Here is a 24,137-nt window from a genome sequence, read left to right on the forward strand (position 1 = left end):
GCTCCTTCCCCACTCCAGGTGTGCTGCTCAGGGAATAGCAGGAGCAGTGGGCAGATTCCTCCTCCATGCCTGATCCCCACCCTGCCTATTTCCTGCCAGCCTGGGAGAAGGTTCAGGGTGGAGACCATCCATTGCTGTTGCCATTTTTCTCAATAGACTTCCATTGCACAAAAGTTGCAGCAGGGGGTAGGGTAGTTGAATGGGAAGGGAGGGGAGATGTCACTGAGCATGGAAAAGAAGGGAGAGGCTGACGGCAGGATTCTTACTTGATTTGGGAACTTTAAAAATGTCCCCAGCTGCAGCTCCCATGGCATGGTCTTCCCACCCCAGTGGCAGAGCGGAGAAAAAGCTGGGAGGGGGGTGTTGCCACCCCTGCAATACTGGTCACTACTCCCATACTCCCCTTTACAAAATCCTGGATTCTCCCATGGGCCCAGTAATGTAATGCCAATAGTATTAAGTTGTTTGTTTTAGCATCCTAAATACCTACTCACCACAAGCAACAAATGGACAGATTTTTTACACACAGTGTATGTTGGTAGTATGCACTGCTGTGAATAATGGACAAATTTCTTTAAAGATATAATCACTGTAATTTATTTTAAATTGTGCCCATGAGTGCAGTCTTTTTTCCTTGAGTTTCAGTATGACTTTCATAGTACTAAAGCATGGTGCCATAGCAACAGCTCTGCATGGCGACGTGTAGGTACGTTCTTTATGTAGGAATCTTACTATCCAAATATTTAAGATGCAGTATCATCATTCAAATGTAAAAGTTTATAGAAAAGATAGCTATCTTCAAAATGACAACTGATGACATTTAAAATGGGCATTTTCCTTATTGCAGGCCTGATGCTTTAGCTGGAGTTGTTCAGTATAGTGATGGAAAAATTCACACAGTAAAACATTCTCAGTTTACTAGCCAATTGCCCATCAAGAATGATGGATTTCAAAGGAGTGCTTACATGGCCGGCCCCAAAGGGTGAGTGGGGGGCGGGCGGGGGGACCATGTAAATGCTCCCTCCGCTGCTGCTGCCTCCTTCTCCAGCGCGGGGGCTCCCTCCCCCTGCCCACTTTCTCCCCCAAGAAGTGAGGCTTCCCCCCACCTCCATGCCTCCCCTCGCCTCCTTTCCCACCACCTCTCCCTTCCTGCCAGCTGTTGGTAATAAAAGTTGTGGGGTTCATGCACGTGTTGGGCACCCCGTCCCACCAGACACAAGGGTGCATTAGGGCTGGGAGGCAGGGGTGTGCCACCACTGTGACCCCCCCCATTTGCCTCCCCCCACCACATGCTCGCCTGGGCCTGCTCAGTCAATCACTGCCCTCTCGGCAGCACAGGCGCAGTTGATGAAGAGCATTATGGACAGACAGACTCACAGACAAACACACAGATGGACAGACTAAGCCCTTCATATATATAGAACTGTGCATTCTAACATAAGCAAAATTGTGTCCTATGACAAAATTGTGTCCACAAAATGGTGTCCACTGCAATAGAAGACTGTTTAACAACATAGTAAGAGTCCAGCTCTGCATAATGCCAACTGAAGGGCCTGAATAGTAACATTAATTGAGGGGGGTGGTGACTGGGACAGCAGCCCTGGGCAGCACTCTTGTTAGGGAGGCAGAGGAGAGAGTGCAAAAGTAGCCATGAATGCTGCAGGGGTTGACTTCACCACCTCAGTCAGCACTACAGCAGTTGGCACTGCCCCATGTGTCATGGCTACCCCAGGCATGGAGCTGCCCTGCTACTCCTCAGGGCCTGAAGTGTATTGCAAAAGACACGTCAGACTCCATGGGTACAGGACCTAAACCAATTAGTTTTATTTTCCATGACTGCAACAGTACATTTTCATAGAAAAGATACAGAGAGAATCTTGGAGCACAGTCTTAGTGTAAAAAAATGCCTCTGAAAGTATGTCAGTTTTTAGGCCTAACTACTTTCTTCTCTCTTAAAGTCACTTCACATTTTTTTAAAAATACACTTTAAGGTGTGGTTTTCATTAAGCTGAGTTTGAGAGAGCTGTGCCTACTGAATGTTCAGTTTCTAAGGTAGCCTTTGCAAATTCCATATAATTCTGAAACTGGAAATCACTTATGGCCTTGACTCCAAAAGGTTTTGGAGCAGTGTATGGTAAGAAGAATAAGGTGGTTGAATTACAGTGTAGGGGTAAGAAAAGGGTACACATGGGTGTAAGTAACATTAAATATGGAGCATACTCCCTCATGATAAGCAGTGGGATGTCTCCTTGGCTTGTGCTCCAGTACTTGCAGAACAAAGGAGAAAGGGTTGGGTTTTTTTTCTATTTTTTTTTTTTTTAAATGAAGTGTAGGTTAAGTCTAGAACTCTTCATATTACTGATGTACGTAGCTTTTACACTTTAATCCTGCTATTAGGTTGCAAAATAGCAATGGTGACTGTAATAACCTCAAGATAATTACCTGGAAGATCAGGTTCCTGTGCGCTTCCCATCCTCCTTTTTGCTTCATTTTTGTCAAATGTAGGCAGTGAGGCTTTTTAGAATTTTTGGCACATCATTTCAGATGGACTATTCACCTGCTTAAAGTTAAGCAGGTACTTAGCTTTGCTGGATCTGGTTCCAGTTTCATAAAGCCTTATAAGCTCTTGAGTTATGGAAATGAAGTCTTCATAATTAAATTCCATCTCTTCTCCAAGTAAAACTCTTTGACTGTATGATCAACCACTATCAGAGAGGTTGTGGAATCCAGAGAGGCTGTAGGATCTCCATCCTTGGAGGCTTTTAAGACCCAGCTAGACAAAGCTTTGGCTGGGATCAGTGGCAACACGTAGGGGGTGCATATGCACCCCCAGAGAGTGCTGGTGCACCCCTTTTAGTCAGCATTACTAGGCAGTGGGGGCAGGCAAGAGTGCTGGTGCTCCCTCTGGGGAGTTGGGGGCTCACCCAGAGGTACCAGCACCCTCCCAGAAGTGTCAGCAGTGTGCCCAGAACTGCCAGCAGCATGCCATTGCCACTTGCAGGTCAGCGGGATCAGCTTCAGGATGAATGATAAAGTGGCCACTGAGAGGGCAAGTGCCCCCCCAACTCAAGAGGCACCAGTTGCACATGGCTGGGATGATCTAGTTGGGTATGGTCCTGCTTTGAGCAGGAGGTTGGACTAGATGACCTCCTGAGGTCCCTTCCAGCCCTCATTTTCTATGATTCTATGATCAAAGATACCCTTATTCCCTTCTCCTGTCTACACACACACATGCTATGACTGCAACAGCTGTAAATGCAACTATTTATAGAACTGTGCATACTGTGATAGTAGTTTTCAATCCTGAAGGCCTTCTGTTAATTAAATGAAGCATTTAGGATAAAACGATTAGTTTAAAGCTATGTCCTGCTTAAACAAACGTTTACTGACAGAATAGGAATGGTTGCAATAGTTGAATGTTATATAAAAATTCTGAGTGTCTGGGTGCCTTACCTATTCTTTCAACTCTACATTTCTGTGAGTAAGACCCTTAAGATATTCAGGTCAATGTGCTTTTGGTTTTCAAAAATGAACCTTATGGTTTGTGTTCCTACTGTAAAGCATGTGTTTGTTCCTAATGAACTACAACACCCTCTTCTGGGAATTATTAGAGATTGCCTTTGTCTCCGTCTGCCTTTGTACTCATTGCTTCATATTTATTACTTTTATAACTAGATGCACAGTTTAATCATAGAGTTTAAAACAAAAAAAAAAAAATAAGAAAAATCCCTTGATTTTTTTTTTAGCATAACAGCTACGATGATGTTCAGATATTACACACAAATAGACTTTTGTTCAATGGGCAGGGCTTGCTATATATAGATAGATATCTATCTATCTAGATAGCTAGATAGATAGATATGTATCTTACACATTTATATTGCCTCTTATCTTTCCCAAAACACCTCATAAAGCTATAAAATGTGCCTATAGGAATTATTTTAGCAGAGAAGTGTAGCCTTCTCTGATATGGGAGGGCAAAAGGGAGACAGACATTAGTCACGTTGAAGTGAGGAGAGTATTCAGTAACAAACTTTAGGTAAACCCCTTCTTTTATCAAAGCGTAATAGGATTTTTGATATTCAAGCCAAACCAAAGAATAATTAAGCTAAACCAGTCTCATCCCAAAGATGAAAATAAGATCAAATGCCATTGCAAATATGAACTTATCCTACTGAGATGTACGGAGATGCAGAACTCTGGCTTATTTATGATTCTTGGAGCACCCAAAACAAAATTAACAAAGATGTGAGCCATATCTCCTTATGAGCTGTAATTGTCTACAAACACAAAACATTATTCCCAAATCCTTTCCATCTCCAGTAGAAGTGGGCAAGAAATATTTTTCACATCCTGCAACTATTTTTCAGCTGTTGACAGTTTTTATCAGCCCCAAATCAAGACAAATCAATACATCAAACATTTTCACAGATCAGCAACCCCCAGATGCTCAATTTAGGTGAATCAATATTATTTTTATTTAGATCATTTCAAAACATTTTGTTTCTATTTATGAATGCTAATCCAGTCATTTTAAATTTGGAAACAGTCACAGCATTGTTATTGTGCATCTTCAGTATCTTTGGTACTGAAGTCCTCTTCAGGCAGCCGACTAAATAATTTAGAGCACTGGCTATGAACCAAATCCTTCAGCTCATCTTCAGCACCACAAAGTTGAAAGATTGTGATGGGATTTAGCAAAGGGTATATTATCCTCTGTGACACTGGGCATTACTTCAAAAGAGATTTCCATGTGAGGCAGAAAGATGCCAGAGTCCTGTCATCTGTCTGTACTGGATCAGCCAGAGCAAAGAAATGAGCAGGGCTTTTGTTACTGTTCACAGCATATTTCAGATGCAACTGAAATGTTAGTTGGGAAAGACACTTTAAATTTTAGCATTTTAGCTGTTTCAGGAGACCTGTTTTCACAGATCCTATACATCTTGTCCTCTTCTTTCAGAGGTCCAGAAAACCTAATACCAGCTTGCTGCTAAAACTAATGCAGTTCATGATTCATAGCGTTATCCAAAAGCTTAATGAATGTTTCAGTGCTTTTGTGGAGCATTTCAGTAGATTTCATCCTGAAGCTAAATATGGCATCATCCCAAATTCCTGGTTTTGCGGACGTATTTTTACAGATGTTAGATTTCCAAATCCCATTAAAACAGGAATTAGGCACTTAAATGTACTTTTTAAAAACCAGGCCCTTGGGGTGCTTGTACATGAGGGTGGAAGCTGCTCCAATGTGTTATAATTACAGCACATTGGAACAGACTCAATTAATTGAGTCTGCTGAAGTATGGCAATTACTGTGTTCCAGTAGCTTCCCAAGTGTGTATCAGCATCCCTGCACTTGGGGTACTTGAACTAAAATTTGTCAAATGGGCTTTAGTTCAAGCACCCCACCATGATTTGGAGGCATGGGGATGCTGATACATGAGATGCTGTAGTGCTTTAATTAGAGCAACTCTCAGAGCCGCTTTAATTAAAGCACCTCCCCCTCCCTCCCCCACACCCCTGGAGCATATTTGAAAGTGCCCTTGGTGCCCAACTGGGAAGTCAAATGGAGTTTTTAAGCACAAAAGAAATGAAAGGTTGGGTCTAGAGTGGATTGTGCTTTAAACAGAACATTCTGTTTAGCCAGGATCAAGCTATGCTCAATACTTCTTGAATACAAACTTTTTCTTTTTACATAAATTATTGCCATAACAATTTTGATGCAGTAGTAGTGTAGTATATTACAAAGTTACAGTGAAATACCCTACTGTGCAGTGGGCCAACACTAGAACAAAGTGCCACTGTAGTGCTCAAGATAGGGCTTAAATGGCACCTAAGTTATATATTTAGACCATACTAAATCTGTAGAATGTCAAGTAGCATTAAAGCTGGAACATGCTGTGAGCACTCACATGTTAAGGGTTAATACCATTCCTTGTTTGCACAGCTCCAACTTGCCACTAGAGGACTTGTGAGCAGGGGTGTGTCTAGGAGCCAGGACATCTGGGCTCTATCCCTGCTCTAGATGGTGGGAGGGAGGGGCTGAAAGCAGTGCATCCTAGGATGCAGGAGGACTGCATATTGTTCATTGTATCTCTGTGGAGCAGACTGAAGTTACCCTAATGCAAACTAGGTAGCATGGTCCAGAGTTAACTTTTACCTGAAGTGGTGTAACTTTGAGATGCACAGAGGACACTTAGCACAAGTTATCAAGCTTTAATGTGCAGATGCTAATGTTTTAAGTGTCCTTAATATGGCCTAAGTATACCACATAACTTTACCCATGCCTTGTGCTGGCCCCCTGCAAAGGAGAAATTTTACCCTTTATCAACATAATATTGTATAATCATCTATACAGAGATTTTTACTATCCATCAGTCCCCAGTTTTGCTCTAGTTTTCTTGTTATTGTTAAAAATTGCTTGTGGCTCAGTAGGGCGAATCTCAGCATAGTCCTGAAGGAGTAACATTAAGATCTTATCTCCATGAGCAGATGGATTAGAAGCACTGGGGATATGAGGTCCATAATAAGTCAATGAAGAGTCAGTAACTTGTATGAGGGCCTTCTGAAACTAACAATAGAGAGTTAAAAAAAATGCAACAGTTATGACTCACTTTTCATCTTTCCTCTACTATGACAAAGTTGGTATAACAGCTGCTGGAGAACTGTAATCCCATTTCATGGACTCCACCCCCCTAACCCCCGCACCACCACCACCAAAAAAAAAGTTTCCAGTTTTTCTATCCACACCAGAATTAAAATAAGACCTTTCAAATGAGTCTGCAGTAGCAGAAGGTGAGGGGGTGTGTGTGCATATGTTTCCATTCTGGTAGTTAAAGTATAGGCTTTGGATGTGGGAGACCCAGGTTCAAGTCACAGTCTTGCTTCAATCAGAGAGGTCTGATTTGGGATGAAAAGCTCATCTTTGAATTTTAAGAGTTAAAATATTGTCTTCAAAACTTGTCTTATACACCCTGAAATATGGTAATTCAGTCTCAACTTATACAATGTCCCCTGCCTTAATGTGCGAGGCACTGGAAGCCCAGGTGGGCTCACAAGAGAGGTAGCATGCTGGCAGACTCCCAGGAAGTTGGATCAGGGCCCTGGGAGCTCAGGCAGCACACAGCCCACTGGCAGCCCGTCCAGCCAGCCCCAGGGCATACTGCCACCACAGAGGGAAGGACTGAGCCACCCACAACTCAGAGGCTGTCCAGCCTGGTGGCAGCTTGCTCCCTGGATATGGGGAAAGCAGGGGAGGCTCCACAGAAAGCAGGATCAGACCCCTCACCACTTCTGCCTTTAACAGCTGCCTGCAGCTGGCATGACACCTGACGCCTCCCGGAAAGGGGCTGGCATACCCGAGGAGCTCTGCAGGGTGTCAGTTAGGGGCAGGCAGGAGGCTAGGGATGTCAGGTATGGCTGCCCCCCCACCCCTGCCCAACACCCTGTGCTGCCCATGGGTCATGCCAGCCCCTTCCTGGGCAGTGTCAGGTGTCCTGCTAGCTGTAAGTGCCTGCTGAAGAGAGAAGTAACAAAGGGCCCAATCCTGCTATTGGCAGAGCCTCCCTACCTTCCCTGCACCTGGGGAGTGAGCTTCCACTGGGCTGGGCAGCCCCTGAGCTGCGGGGGGACTTGCTCCTTCCCTTCAGTGTCAGCACCCCCCAGGGCCAGCCAGGTGGGCTGCCAGCAGGCCATTTGCTGCCCAAGCTCCCAGGAGCCCACCAGCGCATTGCCTCTCCCATGAGCCTGCCTGGGCTTCCAGCACCTTGTGCACAGAGGTGGGTACAACTTGTACACTGGACATAGAAAAATCCTAACAGTTTTTTACAGAAATATTAGGTTGCATTATATAATGTGCCAACCTATACATTATAAAATATGGTAGGAGTAAGGCTTTAAACTATATCCAAGGTCAGTGTCCTAACCACAAGGCTACAGTTCATCTCCCTCTGTGACAATAAAGTGCTGACACCTGAAAAAATCAGTAAGGTATTCATGAATTCATTCTCTCACCCACTCACTCTCCCCCTGTAACCTGCATTTTGCAATCTGTTGGCACTGATGGGGAAAAAAAAATGAGGTGCTTTCAGAGACAAGACTAGGCCATCTTAGAAAAAGGAATGCTACAAAATATTTGGTTTGCCACAGGTCTTAAATGGTTCCCATTGCCTTTCTTATCATGTGTCTTAGATTTCAAAATGTATAAAAATGAATTGTCCATTTACATAACATAATTTCTTTGAAGAAATTCTCATAGTAGCTTCTCACAGTTATCTGCAGTGAATGTATTTTAAATCTTCCAATACCTATGTACTCTGAACAGATTTTGAAGGCTTTAGAGTTGGAAAAGGGGATAAGTGTTATCTTGCCATTGCTCTCCTCAAATATGTTTAGATCTGAGCTCAGGGAAGACTTAGATCCAGCATGTGCTGCCTGCAAGCTGGAGCAGCACCACACAGCTAGCACCCTGCCTGGACAGCCCCGGGAGGCAGCGCTGCAGCAGAGAGAAGAACCAGGCCCCCCAGCAGCTCAGGGGCTGCGCAGGTCCACTGATAAAAAAGTGACAAGGGGCCTGATATAGGCCCCAGATCTTCCCTCCACAATGGCGGCATCCCCCAGGGCCACCCAGGCAGGTGCTTCCTCAGCTCTCAGGCATCACCCAACTTGATCCAGCTGTTCCCTGAACCCAAGCTGGGGCAGCACCCACCCACTACCAGCCCGTCCAAGCAGCTCCAGGGGGTCTGCAGCTGCAGAAATAAGGACTGGTGCTCCCAACAGCTCAGTGGCCGTTGCCCAACCGACAACTAGCACCCCGGCCATAGGAGATGTGTGCAGGCTCTGCTTCTGCCTTCAGCCTGCCTCTCCCACAGTGAGGGATTGAGCTGTGAAGCCTACAACATTACAAATAGCTACATTGAAAACTAAACTACATACGGATGTGGTTTAGTTTGCAATGTAGCAAATGCATTTAAATCATTAAAAAAACCCATGCATGTATACAGCGTGACACATATAAACCACAAAAGTGGCCACTTTTCGTCATGTGTACAAGCACCCTACATATTCAGTGCTGCAGAGTAAAAAAACTCTGCAGCACGGTAGTACTTGTATTTATAAGTACTATGTTGCTCCCAAGTTTATTAGTTTACTCCAGCCTCATAGCCCTGCATGTGTAGATGCCAAGAAATTTATTGCAGAGATAATTAGTAAACTCCACAGTAAAAGTCTTGTGAGGGCATGCCCAGAGATGCTTAAATTACTGTGACTCCTCTAAGGCTTCTGTATAGAGGGATCTATTTTTAAGTGGTGTTTTAACTTGCGTTAATATGCAATTGAAAACACAATAGATAATTCTGCAACAGTTTATTAGCTCCCATGCTTTGTTTGCAGCTATTTTTGTACATACGTATTAAAAATTATGTCATAAGGTTAGATTTTTTAATAATATAGCATAGATTATATTGGCCCCAGCCAAAGTACATGATCAAAGATCGTTGTTTTGAGCAGCTGTTGCTACTTCTAGGGTCATAAAAAGAAAATGTGATTTATTCTTGACAAATTATTTCACAGTTTACCCAAAATTCATCTTACATTGTTATGTATGCTTTATTAAAAAGAGACAGTTATTAACCTTGCTACTTCAGTTTCTATTTCTGATATAATTACTCCCAGTTTGCTGCTTTGCCAAGGTACAGAATAATAAAATAATGAGGCTTACTGTAGGCCTGCAATGCACTATAACATAAACCATGTACAACTTGTAGGGGTAGAAAATTAGGTGACAAATCAAATTATACATATGACTAGTTTGCAAACTGTCATCCTATAGGAAGGCCCAAGCCTCCCTAATTACAGAGCCATCTCATGCCACTATTTGTTTGTTTGTTAAAGAATACCAGTAATTTTAATGAAGATTTTACTTCTAAAAAAAAAATCTATGGAATAATATAACCTCTGCTAGCTTTAATAGGAGAAAGGAAAATGATGGCTGCTTAGAAAAGCTATGCACCAAATCCTAAGGGCTTTATTCTGTTTTCTCTCAGTGATTACTGAGGCAAATTCCTATTGGCTTCAGTGGGAGTTTGCCTGAAGTAAAACTGAATATCCTGAGTGAAAACTTCAGGATTTGGATCTAAATTATTATTATTTTTAATTAACTGTGGCTGGGTACAGAGTGAGCTTAATCTCAGACTTCAAGAGCCTCGGAAATACTTGTTTCCCTAGGCCACAGCCTCTTATGAGAGAACGAGAGCAAGAGAGATCTCCTCCTTCCCAATACAGTACCTATAATACTTTTAAAAATGTGTTCAGTGGGTGTTTTAGGAACATTCACTCCCCATTACTAGCCATTTCTTCTCATTACAGGATGGAATAATATATATTGCTGAGCCATCTGAGTTTTAAAATATTCTGGTTTGTTTGGTTGGTTTTTCTTATTGGTCCCTTTTCACACCATTTTATTGCACAGAGAACATAAGACTCTCATTTTATGTTAGCTCCCACTCTAGCAAATCTTCTATTCACTTCAGAGATTTTTGCTGAGGAAAGTACTTCAGATCTTTAGCCTGGGCTGACCATATGGAAATCCCAGAAATCCAGAATATCATTTGGGGAATCCAGGACACTACTCCCCACCACACATACACACGCTCAAGTTGGCAGGTGTGGGACTGCATGCCAGGCAAGCAGCAGTGCCTGCCTGCCCACCTGCAAGGTACTCCATGCTGCTCCAACTGTGCCCCATGCCCCTGCCTTTGAGACACCTGTTAAATTCCCAACAGCCAGCTGAGACCAGCCTCTGAAATCCAGAACTGTCCAAGCTAAAACAGGACATAAGGTCACCCTATTTGAGCCACATGTTACCATATTAAGGTTCTTGTCACATGTTCACTTGCAACAGTTGCATATCATTGGAATGTAGTAACCTACTAAAGTTAGTACATGGTAGAAGATAACCATTGCCTGAAAGGGAATAACTTTGCAATGCTAGGAGGGCACTTAACATATGCTAAATTGCTTGAACCTGCATCTGCTTGCATTTTAACTGCACATAGTAAATATTAAGTTGAGTGTGTGACCCCTAATTTAGAACACAGAAACTCTGTTAGACTGTGGTAAACAAGTTTTACATTAGTGTGTTAAAGCTTAGTCTTTTTCAGATGATATAAAAGTCACCTGGTATTCATATACAAGCTGCAGGGACATGTTGGGTACAATGCTGTAAGTCACTAACTGCAGTCACTCCCATACAGTGGGTGCAATTTATACCTTCTCTATCTACCAGTCTCAGGCTTCCCATCCAAGAGGAGCTTATAATGTCTCTGCACCATTAGCTCTTCAATGCCTTCTTGGACATCCTGCAGAGGATGTGCCACAGGTAGGGATCTGTATAGGAGTGCTGGTCAGGCTGGTGACCTCATGATGTGTTGGATTCAGGTTCAGATTCCTGTTGTTGCCCCTTTGACCCAAGAGGATAAAGTAATAGAGTACCTGTGGCAGAATTGACCATTATATAAAGAAGCTGTACATGGAAAAATTTCCCCTGTTCCCCAAGCGGAGTCCCAAAAGGAGCCACAGCCAGGAGAAAACCTCAGCTAGAGCCATGCTGCAAGAGAGCAGTTGCACATGGGAAGCTCAGAGCTTGAGCAGATAATCGGGCCTCTGCACTAATGGTCCTGGCCTTCCACGAAGCTGCCAAATCCCCTGCAGCTAATTTGGTGGGGCAAAAACTACTGGAGGTATTAGAGAAGAACTCAAAGGCTCATGGAAATTTCCTCATGCTCACACAGATTTAACAGAAGTAACACCATTCCAGCCCAATATACCTAATTTAACCCTTTAACCTAGTTTAGATCTTCCTGGCCGCATCTACACAAGACTCTACTAAGCAGTGGTCACTGTGCATTTATTTAGTACTTGTATAAATGAGAACTAAATAAGTGTCCAGTAACCTGAGTTACTGAGCAGTAGCACCAGCGAGCACCCTTTTTGTGACACTACTGTGAAGTAGCCTAATACTACTGCACAGTAGCATAGCATTGCAGTTTTTGCCACGTAATGCTACTGTGCAGTAGTATCAGGGTACTGCACAGTCAGCGTCTCATGTAGATGAACCCCCTCTGACTGTATTATCTTTTTTGTGCCTCCATGTAGGCTGTTTCTAGCCACTCTCACATGTCAGCTGTTACCAGCATGCCTTGTTGTAATGAGAAGGCATGACATAGCTGAACTTGGGGATTGTATTTTTGCAGACCTTATTCATGCCTGCACCTCCTTACTCCAGAGGGGAGCAAGTGATGTACACAAACCTCATAAAATAAACTGGTTTCCAATCTTTTTCTGTGTGTCCCAATGCGATTACCTTAAGCAAACATTAACTTTTATAGACTCTAATAGCCCAGGTAATTCTCTGCAATTGCTGCAGGACTATACAACTATAAATCTGTCTTTTATCTAGCATAAAAAGTGAGCTATGAACAATTTGTGAATCTAGTGTTCCTGTTTGATTAACATCAACTTATACTTTGAAACATTCTGACTCATCTAATAAGCCAAAGAATACAACTACATTTTAAATGAGAAAACTGCTACAGTGTAGAGGCTTTTACACTTCAAAGAATAAATTTTGTAAATTGCTAAACCCACTAATTTGTAAGATATTAAGAACAGCAATGTTTCATCAAGAAAGTTAAATTAATAGCTTCCATGATGAGTCTCTTTGCTGTCAAGAGCCATGCTTTAAGAGCTAATGTTACATGTAATATAATTATTTCATTCCAATGTCAAACCATTTTTGAAATACTAGTATTTGTACTTAGAAAGTATATATGATTCCTTTAAATTGCTAAAAACTTAAAATTGCCCTAACCTGATGTTTATGTATGGCTTCTTGTCTGGGTTTATACAAAGAGGATTGCTCTTGGATGCCTTCTGAGTCCAAGTACACTGATGAAAACTGCTGAGAAGAAAAATCTGCAAGTAGAATGGGAGATACATGAGTCAAATACAATATAAATTGTATCCACTAGAATTTTTCTAAATTAGCGAGGTGACTTCATGTGCTGCCACTTTCTTTAGTTTAGTATTTAATTTCAGCCATTAAGGACAATCATTGTTTGAAAGTCTGTTTATACATTTTGAAATTTATTCAGTTGTGTTAAATGTGTGTTTTCCAAAATTGCTTGGTACATGTTGGACAATGATGCTTAATTTTTGGTGACCATGTGTGGTTTCAAATATATGGACTATGTGCTACAGTATATCTTGGGGTAATCTTAATTTATTAATTTCTCAGGTGACCAAGACAAAACAGATTGCTACAGCAGCATTCCTTTAGGACAGTGTAAGCTGGTTAGTGATCCTGCTGCCTTTTTGCAACATGACTTTGCCCAGAGGGAGCTACATTAAAAGCTTTGTTATCCAGCATGAGTGGGGTAAAAGGGGTGCCTGTTATATAACAATTCCAGTTACCTGAGGGCAGGGGGTTTTATGCCAGATGTGAAGCAGGGTAGAGGCAGGATGGGGGAGGTGACAGCCACAAGCTGAGCGGGGAGGGCACATGGAGCAGTGACAGCACAGGGTGGTGGGTGGTGGCAGCAACTAGCTTTCCCCATCGCATGTGAGCTCCCCCTGCCAGTCCCCCACCCCCTGCGTCCAGCCAGCCGGCCGGAAATTCCAGTTAATAGAGTGTTCTGGTTACTTAAATGCCAGTTAACACAGCTTTTACTGTATTTAGCCTTTCCTTTTAAAATGCAAAAACAGTCCTTACTTTCAAAGCAAACAAATCAGTCTGTCTCCTGATCAAGGACTGTTTCTTCCCCCTAGCTCAAGCTCCCCATTCTCTCTCAGTGGTATTCTTAACTACCTGTGGGTGGTCCATAAGTAACTAACCATCCATAGATGGGCCTCCACTACAGACTTTGTGCTCCCTTTTAAAGAGCCAACCCACTCTGTTACAAACAGTCTCCCATGGACTTTATTAATAGGAATTACTTGTATTCATCAATAAAGTGTCATAACTAATCACAGCAGTTTCAAGTGACCTATAATCTCACATGGACCTTGATTAAATGTCAATATTTTCTATCATACAACACATACCTTAGCCCCCCCAAAATTGTGGTGTGTATTATGTGGGGAAGCAGATTTTCTGCCTGAGATAGAAGCATCCTGCTTTGATTCCTGCTCCACACTAAGGCTGATGGATAACCAAGACAATGAATGACTAGAAAGGAGAACTGCCATTGTCTTCAGGGAACTAACAAAATACAACTCCAGCATTGCACCTCTGAGCAAGACAAGACAGCTGGATGAAGGTCAGCTGAGCAAAGACGGTGGAGACTACACCTTCTTCTGGAAGGAGAAATCAGTTCAGGACATATCCATTCATGGCATTGGTTTCACCATCAAGAATTGTCTTGGTCAACTTATGGAGCTCCCCATGGACATTAATAAACGTTATGTCTTAAGCTCAGCAACAACCAGTATATAGGTACACTACCATCATCAATGCGTACAATATGTACCCAATGCTGGGTGGTGACGATGATGTCAAAGAACAATTTACTCCAACCTTGGCTACATACTGACTAATGCTTCTCAGATCCATTATGAACATCCAGGTTGCTCCAAAACACCAAAAGCAATGATAAGGACACTCAATGCCAAATCTCTTCAAGACCCAAATTTCTTTAAGGATCACTAGCAGCGTCTCCATGGAAAGCTGTCTGTCCTGCCCACAAATGAAGGCAACATTTTAAACCACTGTCTCTATGGCCTGCACTGAACTCATTGGCTACACCACCATTGACACCAAGACTAGAACAATGAAAACAATGCCAAGTTCAGAAGAGAAGGGCTCGTTCGTCTAAGCAAAATGACACCCCATCTCAGCAGAAGAAGATGCATCAGCTCCACAAAGCCAAAGCTGAAAGGAAGATCTGGGAAATCAAAAACCAGTGGTGGCAAGATAAAGTGAAGGAGATTCAGTTGTCTACTAACATGCATAATTTTTGTCCAGGCAGTGAAAGCCATTTGCAGTCCAACTTTCCATGGCCCTACTTTCCTGTGATCACAGGATGGCTCAACACTCCTCAGAGACAATGAATCGATTCAAGCTAGATGGAAAGACCACTTTGAGGCATTCCTGAACCATGAGTCAACTGTGGTACATACCAACATCAAGCCCATTCCCCAACATCCTGAAAGGGGATCCCTCACCAGCCCTCCTATCCTAAAATTCTGGCAAGCCATCAAGGAAACTAAGAACAACAGTGCTACTGCCCTGGAGGAAATCTACAAGGATGGCAGTGAGGAACTGGTACTAAGACTTGTAACAGGGGGCCTGCTTGGGGCCGATCTCCATGTGGCCCACCCACCTGTTCTTGGGCTAACTGCCCACTTTCTCACCTGCCGTGCCTTGATCTTAAATTAATTGATAGATGTAATTAAGCGTGAGGCTGCCCATTTTCTTGCCCCGCTGCTAGGGGGCGCTATCTGCAGCTCTCTTCCTCCCCTACACTGCAGCCCAAGCCTCACAGATGGCATCTAGGTGTTCTCTTCATCACCAGCCCCACACTGGGCCCCAAATCTTCCTGATTGAAACCCCCGAGTCCTCTCATCAGGCAGCCTCATCCACCTTGATGCAGGCTATGTAGCTCCCTGAAGCCATTTTCCTTTCTTGGGTGTGGTCCTCCTGGGACCTTCAGCTACCAGCCCTGGCCCACCTCCAGGCCAGTCGGAACCCCTGGCCCTCAGCTCTCAGAAGTCCCTCGCGGTGGGCCCCTGGCTCTTTTGACCAGTCTGGTCCTGGCCCCAGCATGGGCCAGTTGAGGGTACTCTCTTGATCAGTATAGAGTCTCTAGCTCCTCATTCTCTCTAGGGGTCCACCCCCTGGGCCCTACACATAAAGGGGTAACCCATCCAGTGGTGGAGGCTAGGAGTTAAGGCACCCCGACCCATCTTTCACTGGGGTGATCACTGGCCTGGCATTTCCTGGGGGCTCCTGCACCACTGAGAGCCCTACCAGGCCACCCATTCCCAGCAGGGTGTAGTTTCAGGTCATTCCCAGGACCAGGAGCTTCCTACCATCCCCTACAGCTCCTCCCTTACCTCTGGATAAAACTCAGCAGCCCTCTGGCCAAGCAGTGTTGTTGCCTGGCCCCTTGCAGCTAAACTGGCCTATTTATATGGGCAGCCCTGAACCTAAAATGGCTGCCTTCATTAGGAACCTGGCAGCTGCCAGCTCCAGGGCCGTAAAGTGGTAGGCATACACAGTGCCCTGCCACAAGACTCCATGAATTTATTTTTCAAACTTGGAACAGTGAAGAGATCCCTGGTAACCTGAGAAATGCCAAGATAGTGACTAACTTCACAAAAAGAGATTAAGTCTGTGTGTGGTAATTATCGAGGTATTTCCCTCCTTTCCACATTAGGGAACTCCTCACTTGCATCCTCCTGAACTATCTTCTACCTCTTGCTGAGGAAGTCCTGCCAGAATCTCATTGTGGCAACTGACATGATCTTTGTTGCCCACCAGGTCCAAGAAAAGTGTAGGGAATAACATCAGACCTGTATATAGCTTTCATTGACCTTACTAAGGTCTTTGTAAGAGGCTCATAAGTAGAGATCACCCTTGAATCAGCTGATGACAGTGCAGCAGCTGAGGGAATCAGATGATTTAATGGCTCCTGGTTTTCCACTCCACTGATGTTAATGACTTTGTCCTTTTTAATGAACTTGATGGTCTACTAATCAAACTAACCTTTCATAGGGCAATTTTGCTCCTTGATGGTGGATTCTAGTCTCCAGGAAAGGGAGGATAGGGAGGAAAGGGAGGATAGTCTCCAGGAAAGCAGGAAAGGGAGGATAAGTCAACTGAAAATTAGTCTCTGTCCCTGCTCTACACAGATATAACTTTAGGAAACTCTTTTTTTTGGCCTTCATTTCATTATATTCTGGGTTGTGTTCTATAAGAAAATTATGGTATACTGCCAGTGGCTCACATCCTAAATATCCTAAACAAAGCTTCCTTGGTCTCTGCCTGAGGTGGGGGAACTGTCGCAGACACCGCCAGCACTATCAGCAGCAGGTGAGGGGGTGGTGAGCATCTGCAGGCACTGCTGGCAGAGTTGGCAGTGGCCAGTGGCAATCATGGGCCACTTGCAGATGCCACCAGCAGTGTCGGCTGCAGGGTGGCAAACAGTGACTGCCTGCAGGCATTGCCAACAGTGTCGGTGGTGCCTCTTTGCAGGAGGTGCACCACCATGCTCAGGGGGTGCACATGCACTCACGTGCACATCCTATGCATCACCCCTGACCACCACCAGCCACTGGTGTCCAGCCTCTGGTGCACCACTGGCACAGCCGGTGTGTCCAGGTGGCTCCAGCAGTGAGTGGTGGCGACCCTGAGGCAGCATCCCAGCAAGACCCTGCAGCCTCTCCCCCATATCCAGATGTTGACCCTGCAGAGACAAGAGACAGAAGTATTTTGTTAGAGATATTTCAGAGATAAGATGCTTTGCACCAGGGACCCTCCGCTGCCTGGTCTCTGATCACAGGTGCCCAGGGACCATGGTAAGCTGTCCAGGCAGAGCTGGGCCCAGGCAGCCACTGGCTGAGCCCCCCAGTCCTGCTTTCTCCCCTAGAGCTGGCAGCCCACAGGGTGCTGGCCTCAAGCAGCCTGCTTCCCCTTTCCCCTTCCCAGCTGCTGCTGCAGCTCTCCCCTTCTCTCCCTGCAAGCCATTCACTCTGCCACACTGCTGTCCAGCCCACAGTGGCCAGACTCGGAGCACATGGGACTCCTGAAAAACTGGGTTTAGGGACTGGACATGCCCCTGTCCTCCCATCAGGGGGCTTCTCTGGGGAGGCACCCTGGGGTTCCCCCCCCCCATGCTGCCGCTGTGCCTGAAGCATGCCCCTGCTATGCATGCCCTGGGCGGTATGCGATAAGCTGTTTGTGTAGGCAGAGGGGTTTCTCAACCACTGCGCCCTGCTGCTGCTGCTGCTAATCCTGCTAGGCATACCTGCACTCCTGGTTTGGGACCCTGAGGTACAATGGCGTGAGAGGCAATGATGCAGTGATGTAGGTAGCAAATTTATGCCCACTTAGTTACTGCACAGTAAGGCACATGTAAATACCTTACTGTGCAGTAACACTGTGCGTATGCTCTGACTTTACTGCCAAGTTGGAGCACACACAGTGTTACTGTGCAGTAATGCCTATACATGTAGACGCTGGTCTAAAAGCCACTTTCTTCACAGTAAATGCACATATAGACATGCCCAGGTTACATAACTTATTTCATCAGCTACTGTGGCTTCTCATTTAGCAATGAAATGAGTGTAGTTCCACAGTTTTAAGAAAGGAAGAGAAAAGGAATCCAATTGAAATGTCAAGTGGGATAGAATCAGGCAATAGAAGTGGGCCAGGGAATATTCAGCATAAGCATTCCACAACTTGATTTTAAAGTTCAATTGCAAAATCCTACTTGCAACAGTACAGCTGACTAACGATACTTATTTTAAAATTTTCCAAAATGTCCCACTAGGACTTCTACACACATAGACATTTTGACAGTTTTATCCTTAGCCTTTGCCTCAGCACCCTGCCTTTTTGGTCCCATAGATGATTTAGACTCAGCAAAGCATAAAATTGCATTCAATAACATTAACTATGAAAAAAGCTATTGTAAAGCCAGTGCCTTTTAATGTATTACTATGGGAAATAAATATGGCAGTTCTTCTGGTGTTATTCAAGATAGCATGTTATAATTTACTATGTACAATGACAACAAAAATATTCACTTAAAACCAAAAAATAAAAAATGTCCTTAGAGTTCCACACGACAAACTTCTAGATGCATTTTACAATCCCACGGATACAATTGGGTATTCAGCTTACCCAGACATTACAGTCTACACCAAATCCAGGCTGTCATCTAGTGTTTATTTTTGTTAATAAATTCACCATAGCTGATAGTGCTGAGTGCATATTTCCATCAAGCAATAATCTGCAAATTGAAAAAAATCTCAGAGGTGGGGAACCACAATGTTTAAAGCAATATGTTTTTCCAGCATATTTTAATGTTTAGATCTCTGACGCTTTCAGAAATCCCTCCATTTCAGACCTCTACAAAATAACTTTTAATACCTTCTGTTTTTAATTCCTGCCTTGTTGGCCATTAATTTGACACTAGAACCATTTTCCAGACTATATTTAATAACACACATCTGCCTTTTCTCTACTTTTTCTAATTTCAGGCTTATCAATGAATCTTTGAGGGACCAGTTACTAGTTACCATCCAGAAGACGTTTACCTACACTCGGACTCAGGCACAGCATCTCTTCATCATACTCATGGAATGCATGAAGAAGAAGGAGTTGGTATGTTAATAGTTTCTTAAGAATAAAGGGAAGTAAATGGTACTTTGTTATCATGACTGAGATTTTCAGATGCCAGCCAAGGTATTTGGCTTTCCAGTTCCCATTAAAATTAATAGCAATTGAGTATCCAAATCATCTTATTAGCTTTGAAAATATCAACCCATGTATTCCCCATCCTTTATGAATCCCTGGATTTTTTGAATGTTTTCTATTGACATTTCATCTCACTTACACATCAACATAGGTGTGTCATGAAATGTATCAGCTGGATCAATATCAAAATGACTTTTCTGTGTTATGTTTTGCCAGATGTGTTATTAGTGTCTCATGTCTTCAATATGACAGACAAAATAATACAAGATAAGCTTGGCAATGCCTGCCTTTGCACAATGCATCTTGATGTTATCGGCCAGCCATGCCATCTGCGTACACATGTGGACGCACACACAGACAACTGTCATCCACGCTGATGAGAGTTCTGCTCCTAACATTTGTTATAGCACTGCAGAAGTGCCATGAAAGGGTATCATACAGCTTTCAGAACTTTTATTACAAGTGATATATGAGAGAAAAAGAACATGGCTTGATTCTGAGACCCTAGGTTGAAGTTGAAGAGCTGTCCCTTTGAAAAATATTCTTTTTACTGGTAAATTAAGCATTGAATACCAATTTGCCATTCATACAGAATCACTTTTCAGCACCACCTTAAAAAATTGTAGGACTGAATTCTCATAGGCTTGATGTTTGACAGCCTAACTGAAATGAGATTCTTTTTAATTTTATTTTTTTCATGTAATCTTTCCTCTGAAATTGATTTTAGATTCATATCATCACAAATATATGTGCCTGCAATCCCAGGTTGTTGACAACATGCAATGTTTTGTTTAATGTAACAATTTTTAAGAGGAAGGGTACAGTCCTCTTTTTTTTTTTCAATCATGCATTTGTCATAGTGACTATCCATTTTCTCCAGCTTCATCCACATGCTGAGAAAACTGATTTCCATTTGGAAGAGCCAGCAGAAGTGAAGGCCACCTTTGAATATCCCCTTAATAATGGCTAGCAACTGTTTTATATCTATAAGCATGGGTGGATCCAGAATTGTAGAAAGGGGCATGTGGGAGAAGTGACCTGTGCTGCAGGAGTGGTTACACCCCAGTTCCCAACCTCTCTCCTGCCCCCCTCCACCAACATCAGTGTAGGCGGACCACACTACAGGAGCAGCAGCCAAGGACTTTTTTTATGTCGCTCAAGCAGATAAGAATCTTTCCTCACCTACCCACTGCTGCCGCTGCTACTCTCCCCAAATGACCCAGGGGAGGAGAGTGGGGGGCCACTCCTGCCCTATTGCGGCTAGACTGCACATGGAGCTATGCACAGCTACACACAGCAACAACAATGCTAGTAGCAGGTGGGTTCCCCTCCCTCATGCCTGTTCCTGGGCTGAGCAGAGACAAGGATTGTGCCTGCTGCTACCGCTGTCCCCAACTGAGCCCAGCTTCCCACAGAGCTTAGCTGGAGTGGGCAGGAGTGACTCTGGAGCTCCCCCTGTCCCCACCCCTGCCCTACCCCCAGGCAGCTGGAGACAGCAGAAGCAGTGGGCCAGGGACGGGTTATGCTGCTAAGCATGGAGGGGAAGGGAGAAGGGATTTGTACTTCCTTTGGGGACTTATAAAAAGTCCCCAGCTAGAATTTAATTAGAGCCTTTGATATGGGACTCTCACAAGGCTTTTGGTAAAGCCCAGATAGACTATATTAACCAGATCGCCCTGAGTAACATGCTTCTTGACACCCTTAAAAAACTCTGAATAGATTGGTGAGGCTTGAATGCCTTTTACCAAAGTCAGGTTGGCCCCTCCCCAACAGGTGCTGTTCATCCATGTAAGGGACAATCATATTTTTAGTATGGTTTCAACAGATTTCTACTATATCAGGAACAGAAGTTAGGTTCACCTTGTAGACATCCCCTAGAACCCTTTTTTAAAGAATGATGTTATATTACCTACCCTTCAGTCCTTTGGTACATAAGTTGTTTTTAGTGATAGGTTACAATTTCAAGTTTGAGTTCCTTCAGGACTTTAAGTGATGACCACCCAGTCTTGATGATTTACCACTGTTAGTTTAATCATCTCTTCTATAACCTCCTTCACTGATGCGTCAATTTGGATTAGTTCTATTAATTTGTCTCCTGGAAAGAGTGACTCTTGTTTTGGAATCTCTCCAACATTATGGATGGTGAGCACTAATGCAAAGAACTCATTTGGTTTCTCTACAATTGCCTTACCCTCCCTGAGTGCTCCTTTTATTTCCTGATTTTCCAGAGGCCTTACTGAATCCCTGGCAGGCTTCCTTTTTCCAGTGTACTCAAAAAACTTTTGATATCTCCAGCAAGTTGCTTCTAATATATATGCATGTTCATATGTCTATGTATGCATGTGTGTCTGTGTATATGTATATTGGGCTTGCCTTATAGTTTTACATTTAGAGTGCAGAGTATATGCTCATTTCTATTTCCCTCAGGCATGACTTCCATTTTTTGAATGACATATTTTTGCCTCTCCTAGCATCCTACATTGTACTATTTAACCATACTGGCTCTCTCTTTTTTTCTGGCCCCATTGCTACTCTTTTTATCTGTGGTATGCACTTAATTTGTGCCTTGAATAAGTTTTTCTTTTTTAATACCTCATGCTACTTGAAGATTTTAATTCTCTTGATGGTTGCTAATTGAAACCACTCATTATTTTTGTGTTCTCTGCTTCTGCAGCCTCTCTAATCTCCCTTACCATTTCTTGCTTACTGCCAAAATCCTGATCAGATTGATAATATAACCCCAGAAGTACACTCTTTTGAATTAAATGCTGAATTTCTACCCATGCAGATTTCCTGGTACCTCTTACCTTATTAGATTTAATGCTGTCTTTAACATAAAGTGCCAGTCCCCCATAGGTGCCAACTCCATGGGTGCTCTAGGGCTCAAACACCCACCAAAAAAATTAGCAGTGCTCGGCACCCATAGGCCATGGCTATTTTGGTGTTACACAATGCATGTTAGATCTGTGTTATGTTAAAAATTTTGCCCTGAAAGCAAGCTTTTAAAAGCTAGTACCAGTAAGTGACAGAAGGACATTATGTGGCTGCACAGGAAGGTGGAATTAGACCAGTGCATGGAGATTCATGGTGAGGTAGTGAACATGAGTAGGCCAGAGGTAGGGCCAAAGCACTCACTAGCAAAAACCAAAGTCAATGCCTATCCAATCCCCCACTCTGTATTACTTTTTCCATCATTCCTGTGTAGTTTGTACCCTTTAATTACAGTGTCGCATTGATATTTTTCATTCCTCCAGGTGTCAGAGATGCCCGTTGGGTCAACTGATATTGATAGAACACCAGTAGATGTAACAGGCATCCCTGAAAGCTATGCTTAAATAGAAGGCTCTGTGTATTTTTTCTGATCCAGGGTTTGTCATTTTATCATTATACTGTTTCAGATACTGTGCACAAAACACCTTTAAATGATTCAGTAATTACAAGTAGTATAGACAGCAGCAGATAGACCATTAGTCATGAACCTAAAGGTTGACCCTACATATAAACTGACTTGGATTGTTATGGTCCTCTTGGTAGCGGGGAGGTCAGCCTATAATAAGAACAATACAATAGTCACTAATTCCTTCAAGATAGTATCCTTTTTAATGTTTTCAAATTATTTCTGTATCTATATAATGCCCCCCAGAACTTAATCACTGAATTTAATTACTAAAGTTAATTATATAACAGAAATATGTTCCCTACTTACCTATGGCTGCCAAATATTTACCTGCATGTATGAATGTGTCCCATGCTCATAGTGAAACTCTTGAGATGCCAACCCTGATACAAGTAAATTAAACTGCCATTTCCAATGCTGCCAAGAGTCTGCAGCAGCTCCTTTTGCAGCATCTCTTATCAATCATTAGCAGAAAGGGCGCCCTAAGGAAGGGAGACTCAGGTCAGCTCTGCAGTGTGAGACCTGCCGGCAAGTTAATAGCAAAGCTTCTGTGACAGAAATACCTGAACTATAAACAGGTTAAGGGCCAGTTTTTCCCTAATGGAACAAAACAGAGCTGTAGGAGGGAATCACTTGGCGTCAAAGCCATCCTTTAAAAAATAGAAAGGTTGCAGAATAGAACAGAATATCAGTGACAGGAAGAAAATGAACATATGAGATGGAAAGGGAACATCAAGATTAAAGACAAGAGAAATAAAAGGAAGGAAAGCCCACAGAAAGGAGGGGCATAGCATGACTATGGATGAAGCCTGCCATAGAGAGAAAGGATATGCAAGAAAAAACAGAGAAAATACATGTATATATCCTGAAGTACACATTTTGTATGATTGCAAATACTTCTGCAAGCCTCTTCTATTTTAGCAGTAGGAAAAAGGTGGGGTATCTTTTGACTGGCTAGTTTTTGTTCTGTTTTATTTTGCCTGTGAAAAGCACAAAGATTAAAATAACACTTCAACTTAATGGAATTCATTAAACAAAAAAAAATCCCCACCTGAATTAAAGTCGTGTTGTTTGATGTTGAGTCAGTTTTTGGAAGCTGTGGGTGTCCTTTACCTGAATCAGTACCTGAAATATCTCTTTCCAAAGGACAAAAGTAGCTGCTACCTATAAAGCCTTGCCCTTTAGGGCCTTGTTACACATTGTATCATAGAAGTAGGGTCGGAAGGGACCTTGTAGATCTTCATGTCTGAGCCCCCGCCTGGGCGG

At 43.3% G+C, this 24,137-nt stretch overlaps 1 protein-coding gene across 1 annotated transcript in view; it reads left to right on the top strand.

The window, feature by feature from the left end:
• Positions 1–24,137, top strand: part of TRPM3 (transient receptor potential cation channel subfamily M member 3) — a 335,439-nt gene that overhangs the window by 80,365 nt on the left and 230,937 nt on the right. The window contains exon 8 of the mRNA XM_019517468.1: positions 19,258–19,381. Within this exon, the coding sequence (XP_019373013.1) occupies positions 19,258–19,381 (124 nt within the window). The remainder of the gene's footprint in view (positions 1–19,257; positions 19,382–24,137) is intronic.

The sequence above is a fragment of the Gavialis gangeticus genome, unplaced genomic scaffold (genome assembly GCF_001723915.1).
Source record: "Gavialis gangeticus isolate Ggan-Ray unplaced genomic scaffold, GavGan_comp1, whole genome shotgun sequence".
In the NCBI taxonomy this organism is placed as follows: domain Eukaryota; kingdom Metazoa; phylum Chordata; order Crocodylia; family Gavialidae; genus Gavialis; species Gavialis gangeticus.